Source organism: Oryzias latipes, chromosome 16 (genome assembly GCF_053564925.1).
Source record: "Oryzias latipes strain Hd-rR chromosome 16, Olatipes_Hd-rR_3.1".
NCBI classification, from domain to species: Eukaryota; Metazoa; Chordata; class Actinopteri; order Beloniformes; family Adrianichthyidae; genus Oryzias; species Oryzias latipes.
The window spans coordinates 26,737,495-26,760,299 of NC_136252.1; the positions used below are offsets into that span (position 1 = coordinate 26,737,495).

The following is a 22,805-nucleotide window of genomic DNA, read 5'->3' on the forward strand; positions in this document are numbered from 1 at the left end:
AACTCTCACTCATAGGCCATTCCTATTTTTCTCATTAAAATGAGAGCAAATTCAGAAATTCAAAGCTGGCTCTGTCATGGTTGCTAATGAGTGCAACAGCAAACTACATGGAAGATGACATGCTCTGCATATGTTCCCCCTTCGTCTAACTCGCACTTGTGAGCACAAACGCCCACACACAATCTCAGCAAAAGGCACTCGTAGCAACATTGTTTACTGATATGAGGATTGAGTTTAAGTGTGGAATGCTGTGCGTTTTAATCTAAACAGCAAACACTTCTAATTGGATTGTGTGCTTTGATGTGAAACCTCTGAGGACTATATAACATCAAGCCTAATTGATTCGGATATTCATTTAATCAAGTTTGGAAAATTATTCCAACAACCAATGTAAGTGATTTCATCATAGGTTTAATCGTAGTAAACAACATTACACCTTTCAGTCGAACTAAGCATCCAAACACAATGTTGAGGTGTGTGAATTCATTTTCAAGTCAAGGGAGGGAGGAAGCACAGTCTGACTCCACTGACTTCCTGCTCATCACAAATGAGCCCCAGAGGAAGTGATGGCAACAAATTGAAGGATCTCACCATCGCCGTGAGGTAGAGAGGTGGGCCACTGATTGTTTAAAGCACCACCCACATCCAGAAAAAGCATGTCAAGCAAGCTAACATCATCCACAACAGTTGTAATCGTTGTAAACCTTAAAAGTGACTTTAATTTATCACCTGCCTCCATCGCACTGTTCAAAGGTGTCCATCTGCTTCAATGCATTCTACAGATGTCCACAATAGTTCAGCAGAAAATGTGTTAATGGCTCAAATCTGGCTGATTAGGGTTGCTAACATTTTTTGGCATGGGTGAAAGAACATGATCTATTAGGTAGAGCTTGTGTCCCCAATTCTGGTTTTGCATTACATGCAGTTTGAATTCTATTATTTGCCACACAACACTTTAAAAAAATCTCTAGCCCATTGGTTACCAAAGTATGGGTTCTGGGTAAAGGTGAAAATTGAACTCCAGTATTGAATTAAGCTCCTGTTTGGCTTGTCCTCCACAACAGAAATAGTTTGGATGAACTATTAAACGCGTCCTCCAACCTCACCGGCATTATTGTTGCCACCCGAAGCCGGAAGGATCCTCCTGTTTATTTTTAACTTCAGTTGTCCGACACACAGTTAAATAAGCACCTTGCATGTTTATGAAAAGAAAGCCAACCTTTTGCATGCATGCTTCAACAAATCCAATGTGGTTTCTGAACCTTAAAATGAATGAGGTCAAGCTTAATGAGATCATTTAGGAGTTGTGATGATAATCATTAGAAAATGGTAAGCCAGTCAAAACCTTTGGGAAAGTTTAATTAGTTACCTGATCTGAAGGGATGTTATGGAAATGCAAAATAGATCATATTCAAATTACACATCAAAGTACTTTCCTAACAAAAGCTTTGCAAACTTTTGCCGTATGGTTTGGACAAAAGATTGACAAATCTGTTTCATGTTTAAATCCTGATTTCTATAAAAGCAGCCGCTACCACCCTTAAAGATAAAACTCTCCTCACTGAAATTAGAAAATATCTTATTTTGTTAAATGCTGCTCTTTGCACGTATTTGACTCATTTTTAGTAATGAATCAATTTGCCAGTGGCTGACTGATTCAGTGGTTGGACTAGGTCTCCATGGCAACCAGCTGTATCTAATTAGTAAATCAAGCTCTTGGTTGGAAAAAAATTTAAAAGGAAGATGGGATTTGCAGAACTTTAATGTCTTGAAGTTGGCATAACTGCAGACATGTTTGTGGCGCTGCTGGTCTTTCTTAGGTATTATAAAACATAAGGTTGATTTTTATTTACAAATATATTTGAACATTTTATTACAATTTGTTTTTTTTTGTCCCACTCCAGTGTTGCTGTGCTCCAGTCTGCATCAGCTGGTGGAGCTTACTGTTCTAAAACTGCAGCAGGTGTGTGTAGTGTCTCACTTTTTTTATTTTTTATTTCAGTATTTAAAAAAAGTGGAGTTTGATTAATTGTTTTTGTTGTAGCCCGTGCAGCTGCCTTGGGTTTGGAGTATCCTGGACTGCATGGAGCCCCTGATCTTTCTGGAGCTCAAATGATGTACCCCAGAAGTTTCAACTATGAAGTGCCTGCAGCTGAGCCTAACTGGGCTTTCTACCAACAAAGTGTGCCAGGAGGAAGGTCTTCCATGGACATTTACCCTAGAAGCTCTAGTGGGTCCTATTTGAGCCATGGGATGTATCCACAAGTCCCAAGTGACTACACCCATGACTACACCCCTGACCACATGCTCGACTTTCCTAAAGCCACGCTATCTGACTACCCTGGGTCACATTTTAGGGAGGTCAAGCATGTTGCCCCACCAGCGCACAGCTCTTCCTTTGGCCAGCCTGAGCTGCCGTTTTGGGCTCCTCGAGGTTTTAGCCAGCCGCACACGCATGTCTACAGCAACCAGCCTCTTGCTGTTGATGAAGTTGGCCCAATTAGATATGACACGTCTCTGGGTGGACTGACCCAACCCCGAAGTGCAGAACATGCAGTTGACCAAAGTGGTTTTGCTGATGCTGGCTTTGAAAGTGAGGTTGTCGAACCTCGAGGATTTCGTCACTTCAAAAAGCTCAGACATTATCCAGACGCTTGGCAGATTCTCAAAGTTCCTGCTCAGCAACTGTACAGAGGTTTCCACTCTCTGCCATTTGTTCAAGGTAAAGCTCATGTTAAGAGAATGTAGTTAACCTGTCTGCAAGCCTACAGCTGCCATGTTTGTCAATTGACCTAAAAGGCTTTGCTTGGATCATGAAAAAATGGTTATGTAAGTTAATGTAATTTACTGCTTCCTCAGTTGTAATTCTGACAGGGCTGCCATTTGTAGTGCAAATAAAACTCAGATGTTTCTACCATGGTTTTACTTTGTCCTATCATGTCCATTTCTTGCAGTTTGGATGTTGCTACAGTGCCATCTGCTGGTTCTTCCAGATTGGGGAAGTTGGTATAAATGGTTTCTAGGCAGAGGGCCCCTCTAACAAACTCGAACTGGATTATTGTAATGTGTCGACGGGTCAGTTTTGTGTGCCCTAGAAGCTCTTGTGGATTGTAGCAGTGACTAAGCTCAATTTTTCACTGTATAATTTTTAATTCAATCGGATTTCTGATTTCCTGTGAACACTGTCCTCAGCTCAGTTTTAATACTATTTAAAAATGCATGCTGACCAAAGTTTAACTAGGCCGACTCTAACTGTATCCAGTTAATGTCTTTCAACCAGGGCATCTCCCCTTTTTTTTTTTTTTTTTTTTTTTTTTTTTTTCCCCCAGAGGGGAGAAAAAATATACCCTATTATGCAATACTGACTTTTGCCCTTTACTAAAGCTCCGAAAATGATGCCTAACAAGAAGGAAGTGATTATTCACACTTTAGGATAAGTTGGTTAAAATGCATGCAGGCAATGAGCATCTTGGCCTCATATTCCATGTGGCCAAGCTTCTGTTTTAGCGCTGGTTGCACAAATGCGTGCAAATAACAGCAGCCCAACTATGACCACGATTTTTGTAATGCGGGTTTCCTTCAAGTTTTCAATACTCATGTTGTCCCACTCATGGCTCTCGGGGATCCTTCTGTAGCTTGCCAGCTCAACTGACCTGTGGTAAGGGGGAAATCAATAGTCAATTCCATTTTGCAGCTCGCCTGTGACAGGTACCAGATAGGGGTGGACTGGGTGCATGTAAGGAGCAGAAGAAGCACGCGAGTCTGAGCTTATCAGACGTTCTTTCTTTCACAAACACTCGGTGCGGCACACAGCAGTTAAGCACAAGGGGTTGCTTCACTTTTGGAGAACTAACTCGAATGTTGGAACATTGAACACGAATTCCGGCAACCATAAGCAATAAACTTCCAAATAATTTGAAAGTCATTAGTGTCATTATCTAGAGAATAGTCATGTTTGAGAGACTGTTAAATCCTTAAATCGTCTGTTTTAGTTTTTTTATAACCATGCTTACATGGATGCAGTGTGCAGATGTGTCACAGCCCTGATCAGTGTTAGCAGCAGTAAATGCAAATCAGTGAATGTGGTTACGCACAATTTCAGAACCATTTCATGGTTGTGTATTGTTTCACTGTTGCAGCAAAACTATCAATTTACATTTAAAGGTTTGGGCAAAGGAGAACATTAAAAGGAAGTCTAAATCACCTTAATTTTCTAAATAAAACGCAACATGTAGTTCTCAGACATGATCTTGTATGATCAAAGGCTACGTTCACACTGCAGGCTGAAACGACCCAATTCCGAATTTTTTGCCCCTAAGCGGCCCAATTCCGATCTTTTCATGACAGTCTGAATGACACAGATCCGATCTTTTCAAATGCGACCCAGGCCCCGTGGGTTTGCCGGCCTGATTCCGAATTGTAGCCGATCTTTTCAATTGCGACCGCCGTCTGACCGGCCAGGCGACTTGATTCCGAACTGTACGTCATCGACACGCAACAAACGTCATCATTTTGCGTTGAAGTAGGCGGGAACGAGAACGTAAACATCAACCATGGTGGACGATGCTGCTGAGATCAGTCAGTAGAAGGGAAGAGAGGTCACCGATTGGATTAATATTTGGGCTGATCGCTCTTTTCAGGCCAAACTCCAGGGCTCTGATCGCAACTGGGCGGTTTTTGAAAAAAATTCCAGATAAATGGCAGAGCGTGGTGTTGAACCTTTACCGCGATAACTTTTTTTTCTTTCTCCCCTTTGACCGTGCTCAAGCGCGGGGGACCCGAGTCGATCCTCCTCCTCCTCCCTGTTCTGATCCTTAGATTCTCCAGAACGGGTTAATAAAGAGTCCATAGCATTTATTTTGGGGGAAACCTTCTTTTATTACCGTCCTCCGTAACACACAACATGAATGCGCGCCCACACTGCCCCCCCCTATTCTCTATCGCGGCACGCGCTTGCACACACGCGGGCGCGCGGCCCCAGCACATACACATTCCTCTTCCACTACAGTGGGTACAGACGATCCCGACTCCAATGCCTTCTTAAAATGAGAAGATTGTAATTGTGCTGCTCCTTTGTGAAAATAAATTTAATATTACAAAAAGAGCTCCGCTTTTGACAACACTGTTGTTGACATCCATTGTTAACGTTGGCTCCGCAAACGAGTGACGTCGTTCACCGTTGAGTATTCTTCTGGCTTCTGCGCATGCGGGTCTCGTTTGGGTCGTGTCACGGTCACACTGGAGATCACAAAAGTTCGGATTTACTTGGAAATGTGAACGGTCTAGCAAACAATTCGGATTTTTTCAAAAAATCCGAATTGAGCATTAAGCCCTGCAGTGTGAACGTAGCCTAAATCCTGTTGAGGGACAACATTCTGACTTGTGTTTCTGGAGAACGCATTCTGAGAGCTGTAGTTTGTTTTTTAGACATTTCCTTACATTCACAATCTAAAGCTTCTGTTCTTTTTAGTCAGTATTTAATTTATTTTTTCTGGTACATTTTTATTTGATTTTTCTTTTCCAAAAAAATAAATTTCAATAATTTGTTATACAATCCTGTACATCTTCTCAGTCACATTTGGCTTCTGTTTTTTTTTTTTTTTTAAATTGCTGTCTGGTAGCCCAATTTCACAAAAACTCAGTGTGTACACCGCTTCAAATGAAGAACTTCCAGTTAATACATTTTCAGTTTTGCAGTCATGAATGAATTTAGATATAAGCATACAAATATTTTGTATTGTACATTCTTAAAAAAAACATTATTTGGTTTCATCAGATTTGATGACACGTTGGGATTGAAACCTGTCAAAAACATTATTCACACTAAATTATTCCACATATTGATCAGTCAGCTTTTAGATGGATTAAATTAAAATGGTCTTTCTTCAGTTTGTACAAAAAAATTTAGGGAAACTTTTCAAAAGCTGTAAAGTGTTTCTGAGAATATTCAGTGTGCGTCATCTTTTTATAGAAGCCTTCTGTTGTGGTACTTTAACTGGGGGTCTGGAGCTACACTGCAGTTGAGATAATGGTAGTGACCTCAGTGTAGTCAGAAATAAAAAGTATAGTATGTTGTCATGAATACAAAAGCTAGCCATATGGGTGGAAATGTTTTAAAATCAGGCTGCAAAAGCACTTTTTCTATTGTAAATGTAAACAATTGCAAAATCGACACATTTTGTCTACTGGTTACCCAATCGGCTGACCTGAGTCCAATTATTTGATAATACAGTTTTTTTTAATCTCTAATCTAGACACTCCAGAAGACTGTTGTTGACATTGGTGTTTTTGCTCATTTGTTTGTCTTGGATGGGTGTGGAAGATCATCAATGCTAAAAACAAGGGAACTTCAATGTGTTTCTGTACTGTGACAACACAGCCATTTTTTTTATAGTACTTTGCTTTTAAAATGCTGCTTTCACTTATCTCTGATTTTCATGGACCGCTGAAGGAGAAGTTGACTGGAAACAACACAAACCCGTCTTTTCTCTTAAATTTTTTTTTACCAACTTAAGTATGAGAATGTCAGTGTTGACTAAAAGCACAAGTTCAGAACCAAAAGAAAAGGTTTGAATTTCATTTTATTTCAAAAAATGAAAATCTAACGTTGTCTTGCAGATGCAAACATTTCCTTTGTGCTTTCTTGCATTTTTTTTCAGTCTGATGCATGTTTTCAAAGATTTAAATTTTTTTGGTTAATCGTCGACTTCTGAAAAATAAATAATTTATGAAATTGAATAACAGACAGGCAATTTATCAACAAGTTGTGAGTAAGACATATGTTGTGAGTTTTAAAAGGAAAACCTGATTTTGATTTTCAGAACCCACTGAATCCCTTTTCGAGGTCATGGGGTTGCTGGAGTCGACCCAGCTGCTGTTGGGCAAATATTGGGTACACCCTAAACAGGTCGCCACACTCTCGCATTAACACCTAAGGGTCAATTTAGAAGCATTAATCAAGCAGATTTCCAATCATCAAGCTGCAAATTCATGCGAATTTCCAAATTGGATAATTGACACCATAATGACTCATTTGGGGTTGGCCACACTGTTAATGTGAGGGGGAATCTGAAGGGGGAGACGGACTTTTTATTAAGTACAGTGCAAAAAAAACCTAATCAAATCTGCTTCATCAGATCAGTTTAGCTTTGGGGTCTCCAGCTAATTTTATTGCTCACTGAAACGTTGCATGTAATGCTCAGTGGACGGAGAACACTTTTTTTCATCATTGCTGATTAGGAAATAAGATCAAGCAAAAATAAATCAACTCATGGTAGTCCATTAATGTGTTTTTAATTAGGATCAGCTCAGGCTTTTTTTTTTTTCTCATTGACTCTTGTTTAAGAACTCACCGCTGTTTGCTTTTAAATCCCCTCTCAGTGGCCCCTTTATTTACCGTTAGCCGTCATTATGATTTTGAGGGCAGCTGAGTGACCAGGCAGAGATTCAGCCATTAGATGAGAAGTTGAGTGGGTTAACTCGATGGTACTCTGTCCTCCCTGTCTCAAATGAAGCCGCATCCACAAAATCATTTTACGATTTAATAAGCTAATAAACTTGATAGTTTCAAGTGCCCTTGAGGGGTCAAGGCGCGGCTTACAATCCCATTTAAGCTCTTGCTCTATTATTGTGCTGACATAGGCTTACACGTTGTGAGAAAGGAAGATAACTGCATTTCAAAGCAGCTAAGCACATCTGCCTATTCAGGGGTCACTCCCAGCGCAGACGGGTCATCCTGAGCCGAAACGATCGCATTTCTTTTTGCTGCAATGCTCCCTTTACTCATATTGGAGAGCTTTTGATGGTCATATTAGCACCTTTTGGAAAAAGAATTGAGTCAATGAGAAAATTGCCTGTATTCTAGACTATTTGCAGAGTCAAATCTCCTAAAAACAGATATTTAATTGCTTAAAGTGAATTCTAATCAATCTAATTAAACTTGATGAGTTGAACCACTCGTCTCTTCTGGGTGAAAAACATTCCACTTTTACTTCCCATTACAGGGCCCCATCAGTCATATGTTTCTTCCTGGAATAGAGTGAAGTTTCATGAATTCAGAAACAAGGATGTTGCTGCTGCAGAAGCAGCTTGGCTAACCAAGCCACACGTACGTCCAACAGTCAACAGTTGAGTCACACAGCCTCATCAGAGCTGGTGAACACTGTTTGCTCCTGCATCTGCTGCTGCATGGTGAGTAGAGCAAGCCTCTCTCTGCTCTTTTGTATCAACTTTCATGCAGTCTTTCACTGTTTTGATTTAAGCATCTCTGCCCAGTTGGCAAATGTGTTTGATGAGAGAGTCTGGCATGCTGGATATCTCATCGGATTTTCTGGTCACTGTGTTGTCAACTTATGATGTTGATCCTATTTTCTGTTGATGAATGCATATTATATTAACTTATAGTCTTGGACAGTTTTTTTTTTTTTTTTTGACTGCTTCTCCAGCATGTCACCTTTGGAGTAAAATGTGAGTGCTGTGGTCTGGAAAACACACTGGTGTTCTCCAATAGAGTAAAAAGAGGATGTGAAACAGATGGCTTATGAGTTTCTTGTTGTTTTTAGGAGTTTGTTTACCGGTAAGTGCTGACACTAAAAATCTGTTAATCTGACTTGACAGGACTGCTCTGTTATCAAGTGACAACATCCAAACCTTTGTGTCATTTTTTTCTTCTCAAAGCAAAGTACCTGTTGTGAGAAGTTTGTTTAAGAAGAGGAACTTGCATTGAGTCTTTCACTTGTGTGAAGGATATTGCCAAATCCTGAAAGTGGGTGTTCTGTTACCCCCAACAGCAACAGGAAAAACATGTTTCCTCACAAACAGTGACACAACTTGCAGAAAAAAATATGTGCTCTTTTCCAGAAAATAGTTTTACATTCACGAGCTGGGAACATGATTGCCCGACACTTTTATCGATAGGCTTTACAACTGGATTGCTTCTTTCTCTTGCTCCGTTGCTTTTGGTCACAGCTACAGGCCATCAGTAATTATCAGTCAAAGCTTTAAAGAGTAAATAACAATAAGAAATGCTAAAGAAACACTTTTTTTAATGCAGAAGATGTGCTGGCTGTTAACATTGCAGGCAGAGGTCACAAAACTGGGAGAAAACTGAAAAATGGCAATTGATGTGAATTCCAAGTGAAATCGTCTCCGTTTGAGAAGTTGTTCAGTTTTTTGGGACTCTGCTCTAAAATCTTGTTCTGGAATTGAAGCACATAGAAGGAAGGATAAAAATTATAATAAAAATAAACAATCGGTTCACACATTTTGAGAGAGGTCCTTTGGTTCTTTAGTAAAAGCATACAAGGACACTTTGTGTGTATGTTACAAGAAGTCAGGAAGTTTCTCAACGCTGTGGCTTAGTTCCCTGGCTCATCATTTATACAAAGGATTACTCACTGAAATTGTTTTTGCATTGAATGTGACTAACTTTCATATGAAGTAATACATGAAAGCATTATGGCATTCAATAGTGATGCATTTAATGTTTAAAGACTATTAATTATGGATGATAGTAATACGAAACCATTAGTTTTACTGTATTGGGATATGAGTAGTTTTTAAGGACTTATTATGTTTAAGGTTTTTCTGATTACAATGGTTTCATATCTGAACTGTTCTGCTTGTTTTCCTGCCATCTAAATTCAGTTAAAATGTCACAAAATTGTTAAAACAAGAAAGGATCTTGTCAAATCTTAGCAGAAATCTTAGGTCTGTGGTTATTTATTGGAACTCCTTTCCATGCAAACGCGTTAAACAGGACTTTTGATTTTCAAAGTCCCACTCTGATCATGTTTTGAGCTATTTTAAAAGCGTTCGTAGTGGTCTTTTAATTATGTTTATGCTGTTTTTAGCCAAAATTGAAAACAAACTGTTGTTTTCTAAGACATTCTGTTGGTGTTTTCTAACTGCTCCTATTCACAAGGAATTGAACAAGGAAAGACTCAGAAAGGCTACTTTAAGCCTAACTTTCTTTATATCGTGAGAAAAATGTTACAAGAACATGTTAAATGCAACAAAATCACAATTTTCTGCAGAGGGGGTCTTTAAGAGACAAAACCAAATTTGTCTCTAGGAGAACTTAATTGGTCAAATTCAGAATTTAAGTGTTTTTTTTCGTCATAGCACAATTTCTTTTTTACTGTATTTTAAGAATGACACAAAAATGATAGCCCAAGAGAGAATTTAACAAAAATGTTGAATTTCTGTACCAATAAAAACATAACATTTATTTATTAATGTAGATTCACTAAGTATTTTTGATTTATTCAATTTATGTCCATTTTTCTGGACATTTTCTTTTGGACATACTAAGTTAGGTTACATTTAGTTTCCATGACTCAATCTGACCTCAGATTGAGACATCAGAGAATTGTAATCTTGTAGGTTTAACTTTTGTCCAGATCTCCAACAGAACTGCTTCTTTGCTACCCTAAATTTGATTTGCAGTAAGTCTATAATTTATTGTTTGATCTTTTAAATGAAATAACTTCAGTTTTTTTTTTTTTTTATGTGTATTACTTCTTTCTTCTTTTTTTTGTTTACTTTTGATTGGTTAGCCATAGGGTAACGTTGCGACATAGTTTGACGTGGTTTCATCTTCATGTTTATGCAGAGATGCAGGAATGCTGTGAAAACATGTCTGGCTCTTGTTGCCAGGGCTTTATGAGCCAGCAAAGCATTTAGGTGAAATTCGTCATTCCCTTCTTGTGTAATGGTGAGTATTTGAAGTAGCCCCCAAAACTGAATGTGCTTTCCCCAATCATGTTATTCTTGAATAGACCTCATATTCAGAAAGTGTATTTTTACCAAGGGATACTAAAATGATTGAATAATGGTTCCCAATACAGGTCATTTATATTTGAATTGCCGTAGCTTTTAACAGCTTTACACTATGAGTCACATTGTTTCAACAACATAATGGTAAAAATAAGAGCATCTTTTGTAAATGTATGTCATAAAGATCCAGTTCCGAAAATTGAGTTTTTGGTATATTTAAGCTGTTCTTGTGCCATTTTTCTGATGATGGAGTTACATCTGTAAAGAAAATTGAGCTTTAAATTGCATAACTAAATTTATTTTTTGTTTACATCCTTGTAAATCAGGAGCAGATGAAAAAATACCATTAGAAAAGTGTTTATAGAGAAAATACACTGGGCGAGCCTGAAGCCCCCTGTTCAGCTCCATTCTGATCCACTTGCAGACAGATCCATGTACGTTTTTGTTGTCTTTGTCCGAGTTTGCATCTGGCTCAAAACTGTACGGCAGGTTAGCTTCAATATTGCCCTCCGTTTTTGTTTCCCCGATAATGTTAGGTTAGGGGTGTGAGGGACTGTAGGACAGTGGGAGAGTGTGTAATTAGATAGCTTAGTTATGGGTGACGGTAAGGGAGGTTGGGGTTGTTCTGCACCAACAGTCCAACCACAACTCAGAGGCAAATTTCTAATGAACTACTGCCGCTCTGCAGAAACTATGCCCTAGTAAACATCACAGGTTTTTATTTGGCAGATTATCACAGAAGTTTTAGCAGCATCGCGAGATTATCAAAGGACTAAAAATGCTTTATAATTTGATGTATATTGATAGTCTGTTAAATATCTGTGTGGTCTTTTAGTAGATTTGCCACAATGATAGTTACATGGATGCTACTGATTGCCATGCTGGTGGCGCTGGTAAACGGAGCTTGGAATGGTAAGTGTTCCTCTCAGAAAGATATATATTCTTAACTCTAGGAAAAACGCTAGCTTTTAGAAGTTTGAACCCATGAAGGAGTGCACATTTAATGCAGCTTTCTGTTTTAAGGTGACAACTTGAATCGCTGTGCAGATGTCCAGTCGTCAAGCCCTGTGGTACCCCTAGGGTCACCAGTCAATGCCACCTGTGTCGTCGACAAGGGTTGCCCTCTTTTCTTGGGACAGGCTGTTCAACTTGAATGGCTTCTTGACAGTGAAGTTATTCCTGGCAGTACTGAGTTCAACAAGAATGAGACGAAGTCCACAGTTGCCATTTCAAGCTTTAATCACACGAAGGCCGTTCTCACGTGCTACATCAAAAACTTTGACCAGATTGTGGGAGGAGTGCAGATCCATGCTGGATGTGAGAAAGAATCCTCTTTTCATTTGTTCAATCAGATGTTTTTATGTGTTTTTCCAGCAAATGCAACCCTTTAGTGTGTAACAGTAGTGGTAAAATATCTGCACACTTAAAATATACAGATACAGTGGTGGACAAAATTGTTGGTACCCCTCAGTTAAAGAAAGAAAGTCCACAATGCTCACTGAAATGACTTGAAACGTTCAAAAGTGAGAATAAATTAAAATTTATTGAAAATAAAAATATCAAAATCAGCCATCACTTTTGTGTTTTTGATTAACAGAATTATTTTAAAAAACAAACTAATGAAACAGGGCTGGACAAAAATGATGGTTCCTCCATAAAAGACTGAGAACTATTCACAGCTATTCACATCACAGCTGTTTTCAAACCCATAATCATTCAGTCTGCCTATTTAAAAGGAGACAAATAGTCATGTTGCTGTTTGGTAAAAAGGTGTTTACCACACTGAACATGGACAACAGAAAGTGAAGGAGAGAATTGTCCCAGGACATTAGAAACAAAATTATAGACAAACATCGTAAAGGTAAAGGCTAGAAAACCATCTCTAAGCAGCTTGAAGTTCCTGTGACGACAGTGGCACATGTTATTCAGAAGTTTGAGATCCACGGGACAGTAGCCAACCTCCCTGGACGTGGCCAGAAGAGGAAAATTGATGACAAATTGAGGAGACCGATAGTTCGAACTGTATCCAAAGAGGCCAGGATAACCTCCAAAGACATTAAACCTTGTGCTATCTTAGATGACCCCACCCTGACTTTGACGTGTTCTTCCTACCATAACAAAGGTGGATAAAGGTGGAAAGATTTCATGTAATCCATGGACACCAGTGAAGATCACAAAGCACTGAAGAAAAAAGGTTCAGAGCATTGTCTAGTGGGTCTAGATGACCCAACTCCCAATGTTAAAGTGCCTAGGATAGCACAAGGGTTACAGGTGAACTCCTAGATCAAGGTACATCAGTGTCAGATCACACCATTCGTCGTTGTTTGAGCCAGAGTGGACTTCATGGAAGATGACCAATGAGGACAACACTGTTGAAAGGAAATTATGAAAAAGCAAGACTGGAATTTGCAAAAAATGCATCTTGACAAGCCACCAAGCTTCTGGGAAAATGTCCTTTGGATAGATGAGACAAAACTGGAGCTTTTTGGTAAGACACATCAGCTCTATGTTCGTATACTCAAAAATGAAGCATACAACCAAAAGAACACTGTCCCTACTGTTAAACATGGAGGAGGCTCAGTTCTGTTTTGGGGCTGCTTTGCTGCATCTGGCACAGGGTGTCTTGAAGCTGTGCAAGGTAAAATGAAATCTCAAGATGATCAAGGCATTCTGGATAGAAATGTGCTGCCTAGTGTCAGAAAGCTTGGTCTCAGTCGCAGGTCATGGGTCTTCCAACAGGACAACGATCCAAAACACACAGCCAAAAACACCCAAGAATGGCTGAGAGAAAAGCGTTGGAATATTCTGAAGTGGCCTTCTATGAGCCCAGATCTGAATACCATTGAACATCTGTGGAAGGAGCTGAAACCTGCCATTTGGAGAAGACACCCGTCAAACCTGAGACAGCTGGAGCAGTTTGCTCATGAGGAGTGGGCCAAAATACCTGTGGACAGGTGCAGAAGGCTCATTGACAAATACAGAAACTGTTTCATTGCAGTGATTGCCACAAAAGGTTGTGCAACAAAATATTAAGTTATGGGTACCATCATTTTTGTCCAGCCCTATTTCATTAGTTTTTTTTTAAATAATTCTGTTAATAAACAACTCAAAAGTAATGGCTGATTTTGATTATGTGATTTTCAATCAATTTTAATTTATTGTTACTTTTGAGCGCTTCAAGTCATTTCAGTCAGCATTGTGGACCTTCTTTTTTTAACTGAGGTGTACCAACAACTTTCCCCACCACTGTATCAATTTCTCCTCCATGATCCATTTCAAATACTTAGCACTTCTGCAAATTGAAGGGTGCCATCCATCCATCACTACCAAGTCCCTGATTAGTTGAAGTTAAACCTGGTACTTTCAACACGCAATCAACGGCAGCGTGTTTGTGCACACAGACCCCGATAATGGTCTTAAAAATGTGTGTGCGTGAAGATTTTGGAACGTGGAAGCCAGAAACACGCTTTTGTGTGAAAGTAGTCTAAGGGAATCTCTTCCTTTTCCACCACATTGGGATGCAGACAAGTTATTTTATATATTGACACCTAAATCCAAAGATGTGTCTTTGGACCAGATCATCAGTCAATCATTCGCTCTTTATCTGTGGTTATTTCAGAATGAGTTTGAAAATGTCCTATTATCCCATCTTTTGAAGTGAACACCTTTAAAACAAATGCTGATGTAAAAATTAAAGTTAATAAATCACACTTTCACATCCTCATCAATCCTCCATTCATGCATTTATTATGTTTTTGTTTGTTCTCTTTATCCGTAGATCCACCAGAAGTGCCACAAAATCTTAGTTGTCAGGCAAACCTTACCAGACCCATCTCTCTGACCTGCAGCTGGGATCCTGGGGAGCTGCAGACGTATCTTCACACATCTTACTCTCTCCATAGTAAAACAAGGTCTGACAAAAAACAAAATTCACACCGAGACAGTTGTGATAGGAAAAAATCTCGATCCTTTTACAGAACCTGGGAAGGTCGTGAAATGTTACTGTAATTAATAGTAGTCCTATTCCTCTTATTTGCCTAATATGTACATAGTAACCTATAGATTGTCTGTTAAGTTTACAAAAATAATCAGTGATTGACATGATATACACCCTCATTGAAGCACGACAGGTTTTATTTTGACATGCTTGTACAGATTTTGACACTCCCTGAGGAGCTTTTCTGAAAGTATTGATGATGATTTTTTTTCCCCTGCTGTTATTTTTTCCTAAATGAAGCAGCTTTTTCATTTACACAATTATACCTAATCTCCTGCAGTGCCTGTTTTATCAATATTTCATTGAAAATAGTGAAGACATTTCTTTGCAGGATTGGTAGCAATTTTTTCCCAGGACATGCAATTCTTAATGTCTTCTCATATGTCAACAAGAGGCTTCATAGTTTGACCAAAAAATAAAAACTCCCCCAGTTTTCTTTTGAGCAAAATGGATCATGCTGTTCTACATACAAACGCAATTCAAGATTCAGAAACTTTTCCACTTTGATCAGTTTTGATCATTTATTTTCATGAAAGAATTAAAAACAAGAACAGAACGGTGTAGTAAGCAGCTGAGCAACTGACTAAATAGTTAAATGAAAAATCTGAGAAATTAAAGAATAATGTGTCCATTTATGTGAAGTTCAGAAAATATCTTCCTTTATGTGTCATTTACAAAATTTTTGGTAAAGGCTGAGTAAAGTCCAATTTAATTTCCGTGGTATAATTTTATCATTTCAGGGAATCAAACTACACTTATGAAGCTCCTGCAGGAGTGCACCGCTATACAATCCCCCGCTCTGACCTGAGTCTCTTCTCTGACATGAACATATACGTGAAGGCTGTGAATGAACTTGGTCAGGCAATTTCAACTGCCATCACTTTGGAACCAGTCAGTTCAGGTAAGAAATGTGGTCTGGTTTAGTGGTAAGCAGCAGTGCCTCACTGCCAAATAGTTATTGGTTCAATTCCCAGCTGGGTCCTTTCAGAGAGGAGTTTTTATGTTCTGCCGGTGTGAGTGTTGGTTTCCTCAGGGTGCTCCAATTTCCTCCAGCAGTACAAAAACATGTTTTATAGGCTTTTTGATGGCTCTAAATTGCCATCGTAGAAGTAAGTGTGAGCATGTGGTTGTGGATCTCTGAATGTGGCCCTGGTTGTTGGGAATACACCCTGCCTAGCATGGCCTAGCTTGGCTCCATCGACCCAAGTCACACTTCTTAGAAGGAAGAGGCTATAATCTATGGATAGTTCTCAATAGATGAATGACATACATTTTAAAATATACTAACAAAAGGTTATCTAAAATAATCTAGTTATCTTTGTGAATTATTATATATATTTGTGGGAGTTAGACTTAAGCTTAACAAAGAAAAAATCCTTTATTGAAAAAATAGAAATCAAGCAGTTTACTGGTAAAAATGTATTTTGTGAGGATTTATGTTGAACCATTTAGATTATGGATTTACTTGTGATATCTTCTGATGAAAAAACCTCTATTAGTTTGACAAAAAGTGATCACTGTATTTCTTGTTGATTGGAATTGCAAGAAAACAAAACAAAAAAAGAAGACAGAATAAATATAACAGATATGTCACATGTAGTTAGGACAATTGAATGAATTGATTGAAAAATAGAAAAAGAAGAAGAAAAACATGTATTAATACACACATGTACATGTACATACATCTCTATACATACATCCACACACACATGTATGTGATTCCATAATATGTACATTTAATCATAAATACACATTTTTTACGTATACATGCAGTAAATTCATCCAATAAATATGAATTTTGTTAATTGGATTCTAATAAGTTACAACAAAAGAAATGGGAGGAGGTAAACCTTTATAATCCCACCAAAGCATTGATATTTTTGAAGAAGATTTAAAACGACTTCAGTGGTGCAGTACTGATTCTCTTGGCTGTTATCAAGAAACACTTTCCTTTTTTAATCAAAGCCTTGCTTTGCAAAAAAATAAAAGCTTTAGATCTAAAAATTTCCCTTTGTCGAAAAAAATGAAAATAATCCAAGAACGTCCTGATAGCCCTAATATTTTTATTTTTATTTTTTTTGTTAGCCAAGCTTGACCCACCAAAAATCGAGTGGATCACGGTATGTAAAAAACCTGGCTGTCTGCAGCTGAAGTGGATTCTGATTCAAAACAGTTGGATACACATCCGAAGTCTAAATCTGGAAGTCTTAGTTAAGGCAGCAGACAGCAGCAATTTGCCCATCAAACAGGTGAGTTCCAAGAGTTCACAGAATTTCAAAGAAAACCTCAAATAAAGAGTTTGAAAAAACACAATTGAAGTTTTTGGGCTCACATGAAGCTCATCTGCTTGAACTTTAAGTTGCATTTTTGTGTTTTGTGTCAGATTGACTGCAATAAGACCAAAAATTGTGATGTGGTGACCCTTCGCTCCCTCCTTCATGGGACTCAGTACTGGGTCCAAATCAGAGTCAGGGTCAAGAAAGGTCCCTGGAGTGAGTGGAGCAGCAGCCAAACTGGAGTCACTTTGGAGTCAGGTAGCCTTCAGATCAATTCAGAATGACACAATCAGCTCTTCCAACATCTTCTATTTTTTCGCCTTTTTTCTTTCAAACTATCTTTCTTGCAAGCATGCAAATGTCCTGCTCTGAACGTCCTTTTGTGTGGAGTATTGGCACACGCTCAAGATGACAATCTATAAACCTTTTCTTTATTTAATGGCCCCTCTTTTCAAATGGAAAATAAATGTTGCCTTTGACGTGCCATCATCCTTTGCTTTGCTTTTCAGCCCCCACTGGACGCTTTGATACATTGGCAAACGTATCCTGGTATCGCAAACCCACTCAACTAAACATAAGTTTGTTCTGGAAGGTATGCACACTATGTCCCAACACACCAGAAAATGATGCAACTTCAGTGTCCGATGGAATCTACAAGACCTACTTTCAAATAATTTCTCCCTCTTATTCCTTCACCATTTAGCCATCAAAACAATTTAATGCAAATGGACAAAATATCTCATACATTATCTCAAGGTCTCATAAACCACAACTGGGAATTCTGTGCTCAACAAGTTGGAAGTACTGCACTTTCCCGCTCTCTTCGAGAGTGAAGAAAGTCTATCTGACTGCTGTTAATAGAGCTGGAAAATCCCCTCCGACAGTAATTCACATTTACCCACCTCAAGGTAACTGAACTCTAAGGCCTAAGTTTGGTGCAGTTTAGAAACTGATTTTGAAAGGAAAAAAAAGGTTTTATTTAAAGTTTGAAAAAAAAAATGTTTCTGTCTTTGTCTGTAGATCAAACTACAATACAAGATGTCACAGCTGTTCCTTTAGATAACCAGTCATTTCTGGTCCACTGGACACATTTGGTCTCGACAGATCTCACTGGTTTTGTGGTGGAATGGAGACCGATGTTAAAGGAAAATCTCTCCCATGTCCATTTTGAAAAAGTGGACAAAAACCAAACTAAACTTATTTTAGCAGGTATGGACATGCCATTAATGTACTTACTACTTTTTTAACACTCGCTCTGCTGGAATTCCACAACTACTTGAATGACTTTGGTCATTTTAACCACCAGGACATTATTGGTATATACTTTGGATCATACTGAAAAGATCTTAAGCTACATTCACACCGCCCTCTGCAACGTGTGTTTAAGCGACCACTTCCAGTGAAAAGTCTATGCAAATGAACATGTATGAACGTTTTTGGCATCCACTTTAAAAACTCTTGCAGCATAACCACGCAGGTTCCTACGACAGTTTTCGGGCTGTACGTAAAATGAGCAACCATTGAATGAGCGTTGAAAAGTAAACCAGGGGACCCAGATTTGCTAGTGAAGTATGGATGGCGTCCCTTTTAACTCATGAAAATGCCAACCATTTGAACATAGATCATAGAGGAGAAATTATTAATTGTGTTGTTTGTGCCTGGCCAGAATGCTATGACATCAAGTCTTTCACATCTCGGAGTAGAGCTGTGAAAGGAAAAACATGGAACAAGATATTCGAGATTTGCTCTGCTTTGACATGTCAAGCCACCAAGCCTCCTTCAACTGTTGGTGGTGGACACTCGCTAGAAAACGGTGGAAAAAGAAGAAGAAGCCCCTCCTTGCTTGCCCAGTGTGAGCACCATGGGCTTACAAGAACCCGCACGTTTTCTTGAAAGCACATCACATACCCAATGTGTCCGTAGCTTAAGGATATTTTGGAGAATAGGAAAAAACACATCAGGATACTAAGAATTGAGTCTTCCTCTGTTACCAAAACATTATATTCTAATTAGTTTAAATTCATGGAATTTTAATGAATGAAGCTCCTGCTGCCAATTCATGGCAACCTCTGTAATGCTCTTTTTTTTCACTTGTCAAGACAATAGAGCAGGAAAAAGATGTAGCAAATAGTCAAATCCTCGACATTAAAAAGTGTGGAGTTGATTTGACTGCCATGGTCATCCAAGGTGGTAATACTCAGATCTCTTATTTTATGATAAAACAATGTTAGAAAAAGTCAGAGTGCTATGAATCCAAAGTTTCTTAACCAAGTTATGACAAATTTCAAAATGGCTGCCTCTTTCTAGTAAATCTAGTGTTCACCAGCCATGTAATTCATAGTGTACACGCATAGCTTTGTCTTTTAAAAAGGCTTTTTCATAAAAGTGCAAGATCAACTTCTTCCCATTCAGTCTGTCTGCGTGTGTTTAGCCGATGAGCAATGATCCACTCTAATCTCTTTTTTCTCATCAATAGGCAACTTTGAGCCCTACAAGCCCTATCGCATCTCTGTATATCCACGTTATAAGCATGGGATCGGTCTTTCACACTCTGTTATGGCCTACTTGAGGCAAAAGGGTAAGCCGCCAAAGACATGAGGATTTAAAAGAACAAGTAGAGGTGAAATTGTTCTCTTGCTGTTGTTTAAAAAGAAGAGAGAAAGGGTGGAGGTGCTTAGACAATGAGGCATTTTTGATGGAGTATTGCCCCCTTGTGGAGAGAAATAGATGATGTTTACTGGGTTATGGAGCTCAGCTGCGTTGTTTTCTGACATTTTCTGATGGGTTTTTTTCTTTTCTTTTTTAAAGCTCCATCCACAGTTCCGGAAATAAAAATTAAAAACACTTGGATGTCCTCCGTTGAGCTTACTTGGGAAAAAATCCCTTTAGATCAACAGAATGGATTTATCCAGCACTACACAATCTTCTACTGGGGGGAGAAAGAAGCTCTTAAGGGTACTTTTTCCACCTGTATTTTTCTGTCGTAAAATGTTTTTCTCATACCTGAGGCTCTTTTAATGTTCGATTTTTTTTAATTTTTTTTTTCCAGTTCAGACTGCAGACTCGAAAACAACAGAAATTATCCTGAAAAACCTTAAGCCTGAATCTCTGTATACAGCTTTCATGATGCTTGGCACATTTGGAGGCAGCCTCAACGGCTCCACAATTACTTTCAAAACGGACCACTTTGGTTGGTACTGAATTATTATTTGTCACAGTGTGCTGTTTTTAGTTTACATTTGTCAACTAATAATTACATTTTTTTTTTCTTCTCAGATATGATGATAACCGGATCTGGAGTAGGAGTTTTATTGATCATCATCATCGCTTTCTTAGCATTTTTCTCCATACAAAAAAGGTAAGAGGATCCTTACTCTACTTTAACCTGAAAGCTGAAAACCATGTCCATAGTTGTCATATTTTTTCTTTTCCAGCAGAATAAAGGTTCGACTTTGGCCAGATGTTCCAGATCCAGCTAACAGCAGCATTAAGAGATGGCCGCCAGAATCAACCCAGGTGTGAAATATTGAAAACCTGTTAAATGAAAACTCTCAAAATTAGGATCGCCCAAAAATAAGACGTATCTTACTATCGTTTATTGTTCACACTTCTTAATTTACCTATTCTAATTGATGAATAAGCTATATTTTAGGGGATAGTTCAGACAAAAACATCCATGATGGTTAAAATCAAAGGGAAAAAAGCAACTTATCTAAAGAAGGTGAAAGCCAAACCTATAAGGGACTTTTAAAAAATGTTAGTATATCTTAAAAAAGTTAAAAGTGAAATTTTTTATGTTATAGTTATTGACAGTTCAATATGTTAAAAATATTGTTTTGATTTTTTGAAGAATTGAACCTTTACTGATTCACTTATGCATTATTTAAGACACATAACATTTTTCAACAATACTGATAAAGTAAAATAAAAACCAGACGACCAAAAAACATACATTTTAATGATTGATGTCCAAATGTGCCTGGGACTATTTCAAAGAATTGTTTAATTCTTGAAATGTAATCATTTGTTCAGCAACAATTGCAATCCAACATTTACAGTCTTTAACATTGATGGATGGAAGGTTTGATAAATTCTTTTTTGCAAATTAACATTTTGGTGCCAAGTTTCTTGGTTTTTAATGGTTTATTTAAAAATATTCTTTTCGATTTGAATGAATTCAGGTGTACTTGCTGTTGGGCATTTCTGGTTATTCTGAATTTCCAATTTAAATATTTGCCATTTTCTTTTGACTCCTAAGAGAGAGACATCTCTGGACAAGCACGCAGCTGAAATCGAGGTTGTTCCTTCCATGAAAAATATTGGTTCAGCAGACTGACCGGGTTCTGAGATGATGCTAAAACTCATAAAAAAGGAGAAAAAAAGGGTGTTTCCATGAGAAACACATACATTTTACCGTAAAGATCATAAGCATATGCTTTTTCTTTTATTTTGTTTTTTTCAGTACACTCGTGGCTCGTGGAACAATGACGAGCCAAATCCGAAATACTTATCTCATCTAAGCTTTCTGGATCTCACCACTAAGCTGAGCAAAGAGGAGGATGATCTTTGGTTCAACAGTACGGAGGACACCAGTGATTTAGGAGAGTCCCTTTGTGGTTCCCCGCTTATCCCTGAATACACAGCTTCAAACAGCAGCTCTGTTCCCTATGCTACTGTGATATTCAGCGCTCCCTGCAACAGTCCAGCTCCAGAAGAACCCCCTGCATATCTGCGCTCTGAGTCTACGCAGCCCCTCCTCGAAAGAGAAGAATCTTTTAGTCCACAGTGCTATCAGAATGTGGTATCTGGGGTCAAATCTGAGCAGTGTTTCTTTGGACAATTCCAGGATTACATACCTGAAACTGTAGACGATCCTGCCATTGCCTGGGATGACTTTCCATTTCTTAGCGCATTATCCATGTATGATAATGAGAGTGACTGAAGCTCTTTTGCTCATGCTTGAAAAATGATGATTTTACAAAAGTAATTGGATAACCACAATGTCACATTTGTATACGATAAGGGAATTCTGTTGAAGTTACAATCATTTGATATTAAGGAATTTTAAGGATTGTTCAAAATGTATCTTTAATTGAAAGAAGTTGATTCAAATGGGATTAATTTTGACTGCTGTTTTCTTTAAAATAAAAGAGGTGCCATTTCAATCTGACACACCAGCTGTGACATGTTGCTGATTTCTTTAATGAATAAAAAATGTTTGACCTTGTGAAAATACATATAGAAATGTTTCTAATGATTTTTTTTTGTTGTTGTACTTTTGTTTTCACAGTTTTAAGATTTGCTGTCAATTTTTGCAAAATAAAAGGAAATATGTAAAATGTTGTTTTCTGGGCTCATAATGTTAAAGGTAAACATGAATATTTTCAAACCTTTTGCTCAATTATGTTGTAGAACAGCATAAAGTACAACATTGATTTGAACTTGATATTGCGTATTTATTATTTCTGCACTGCATATTTAAGCATCACATTAACAGTAGGCTACTGTAGTTCATTTATTGTTCCCGACCATATTAAACACACACTGAACTGCCTCAGCTTATTTAAAACATGAGGGTAAAAAAATCCTTAAATGTTGCTTGTATTAAGTGGATTTATGTGAAAGATAACCAACCAAAGTTTGACAGACAGACAGACGGACAGACGGACAGGCTGGCAGGCAGGCAGGCAGGCAGGCAGACAAAATTGCATTATAAGGACAAGTGAGTAGTGAGTTTCTGTTTGATTTTGTTTTAA

General features: G+C 38.2%; 1 protein-coding gene and 1 long non-coding RNA gene across 6 annotated transcripts; both read left to right on the forward strand.

The window, feature by feature from the left end:
* Positions 1 to 1,685: 1,685 nt before the first annotated feature.
* Positions 1,686 to 2,914, forward strand: LOC101172275 (uncharacterized). Its single transcript, XR_013648072.1, has 3 exons — positions 1,686 to 1,820; positions 1,905 to 1,963; positions 2,045 to 2,914. It is a non-coding gene; the product is annotated as an uncharacterized LOC101172275 (long non-coding RNA).
* Positions 2,915 to 8,003: 5,089 nt separating this feature from the next.
* csf3r (colony stimulating factor 3 receptor) lies at positions 8,004 to 22,388 on the forward strand. Of its 5 annotated transcripts, none has more exons than XM_011485637.4 (17): positions 8,041 to 8,190; positions 10,613 to 10,714; positions 11,612 to 11,688; positions 11,800 to 12,093; positions 14,555 to 14,687; positions 15,514 to 15,674; positions 16,859 to 17,022; positions 17,157 to 17,307; positions 17,559 to 17,641; positions 17,753 to 17,957; positions 18,070 to 18,258; positions 19,526 to 19,627; positions 19,858 to 20,004; positions 20,099 to 20,239; positions 20,326 to 20,407; positions 20,484 to 20,565; positions 21,512 to 22,388. In XM_011485637.4, exons 3-17 carry the CDS (start codon positions 11,625 to 11,627, stop codon positions 21,989 to 21,991), a joined length of 2,478 nt encoding a protein of 825 aa, XP_011483939.2. In that variant the 5' UTR covers positions 8,041 to 8,190; positions 10,613 to 10,714; positions 11,612 to 11,624; the 3' UTR covers positions 21,992 to 22,388. The 5 variants fall into 5 exon arrangements, with proteins under 5 accessions (XP_011483937.2, XP_011483939.2, XP_020565964.2 ...); XM_011485638.4 differs by having other exon boundaries at positions 8,078 to 8,190; positions 11,615 to 11,688; XM_011485635.4 differs by lacking the exon at positions 10,613 to 10,714 and having other exon boundaries at positions 8,004 to 8,190.
* Positions 22,389 to 22,805: the final 417 nt, after the last annotated feature.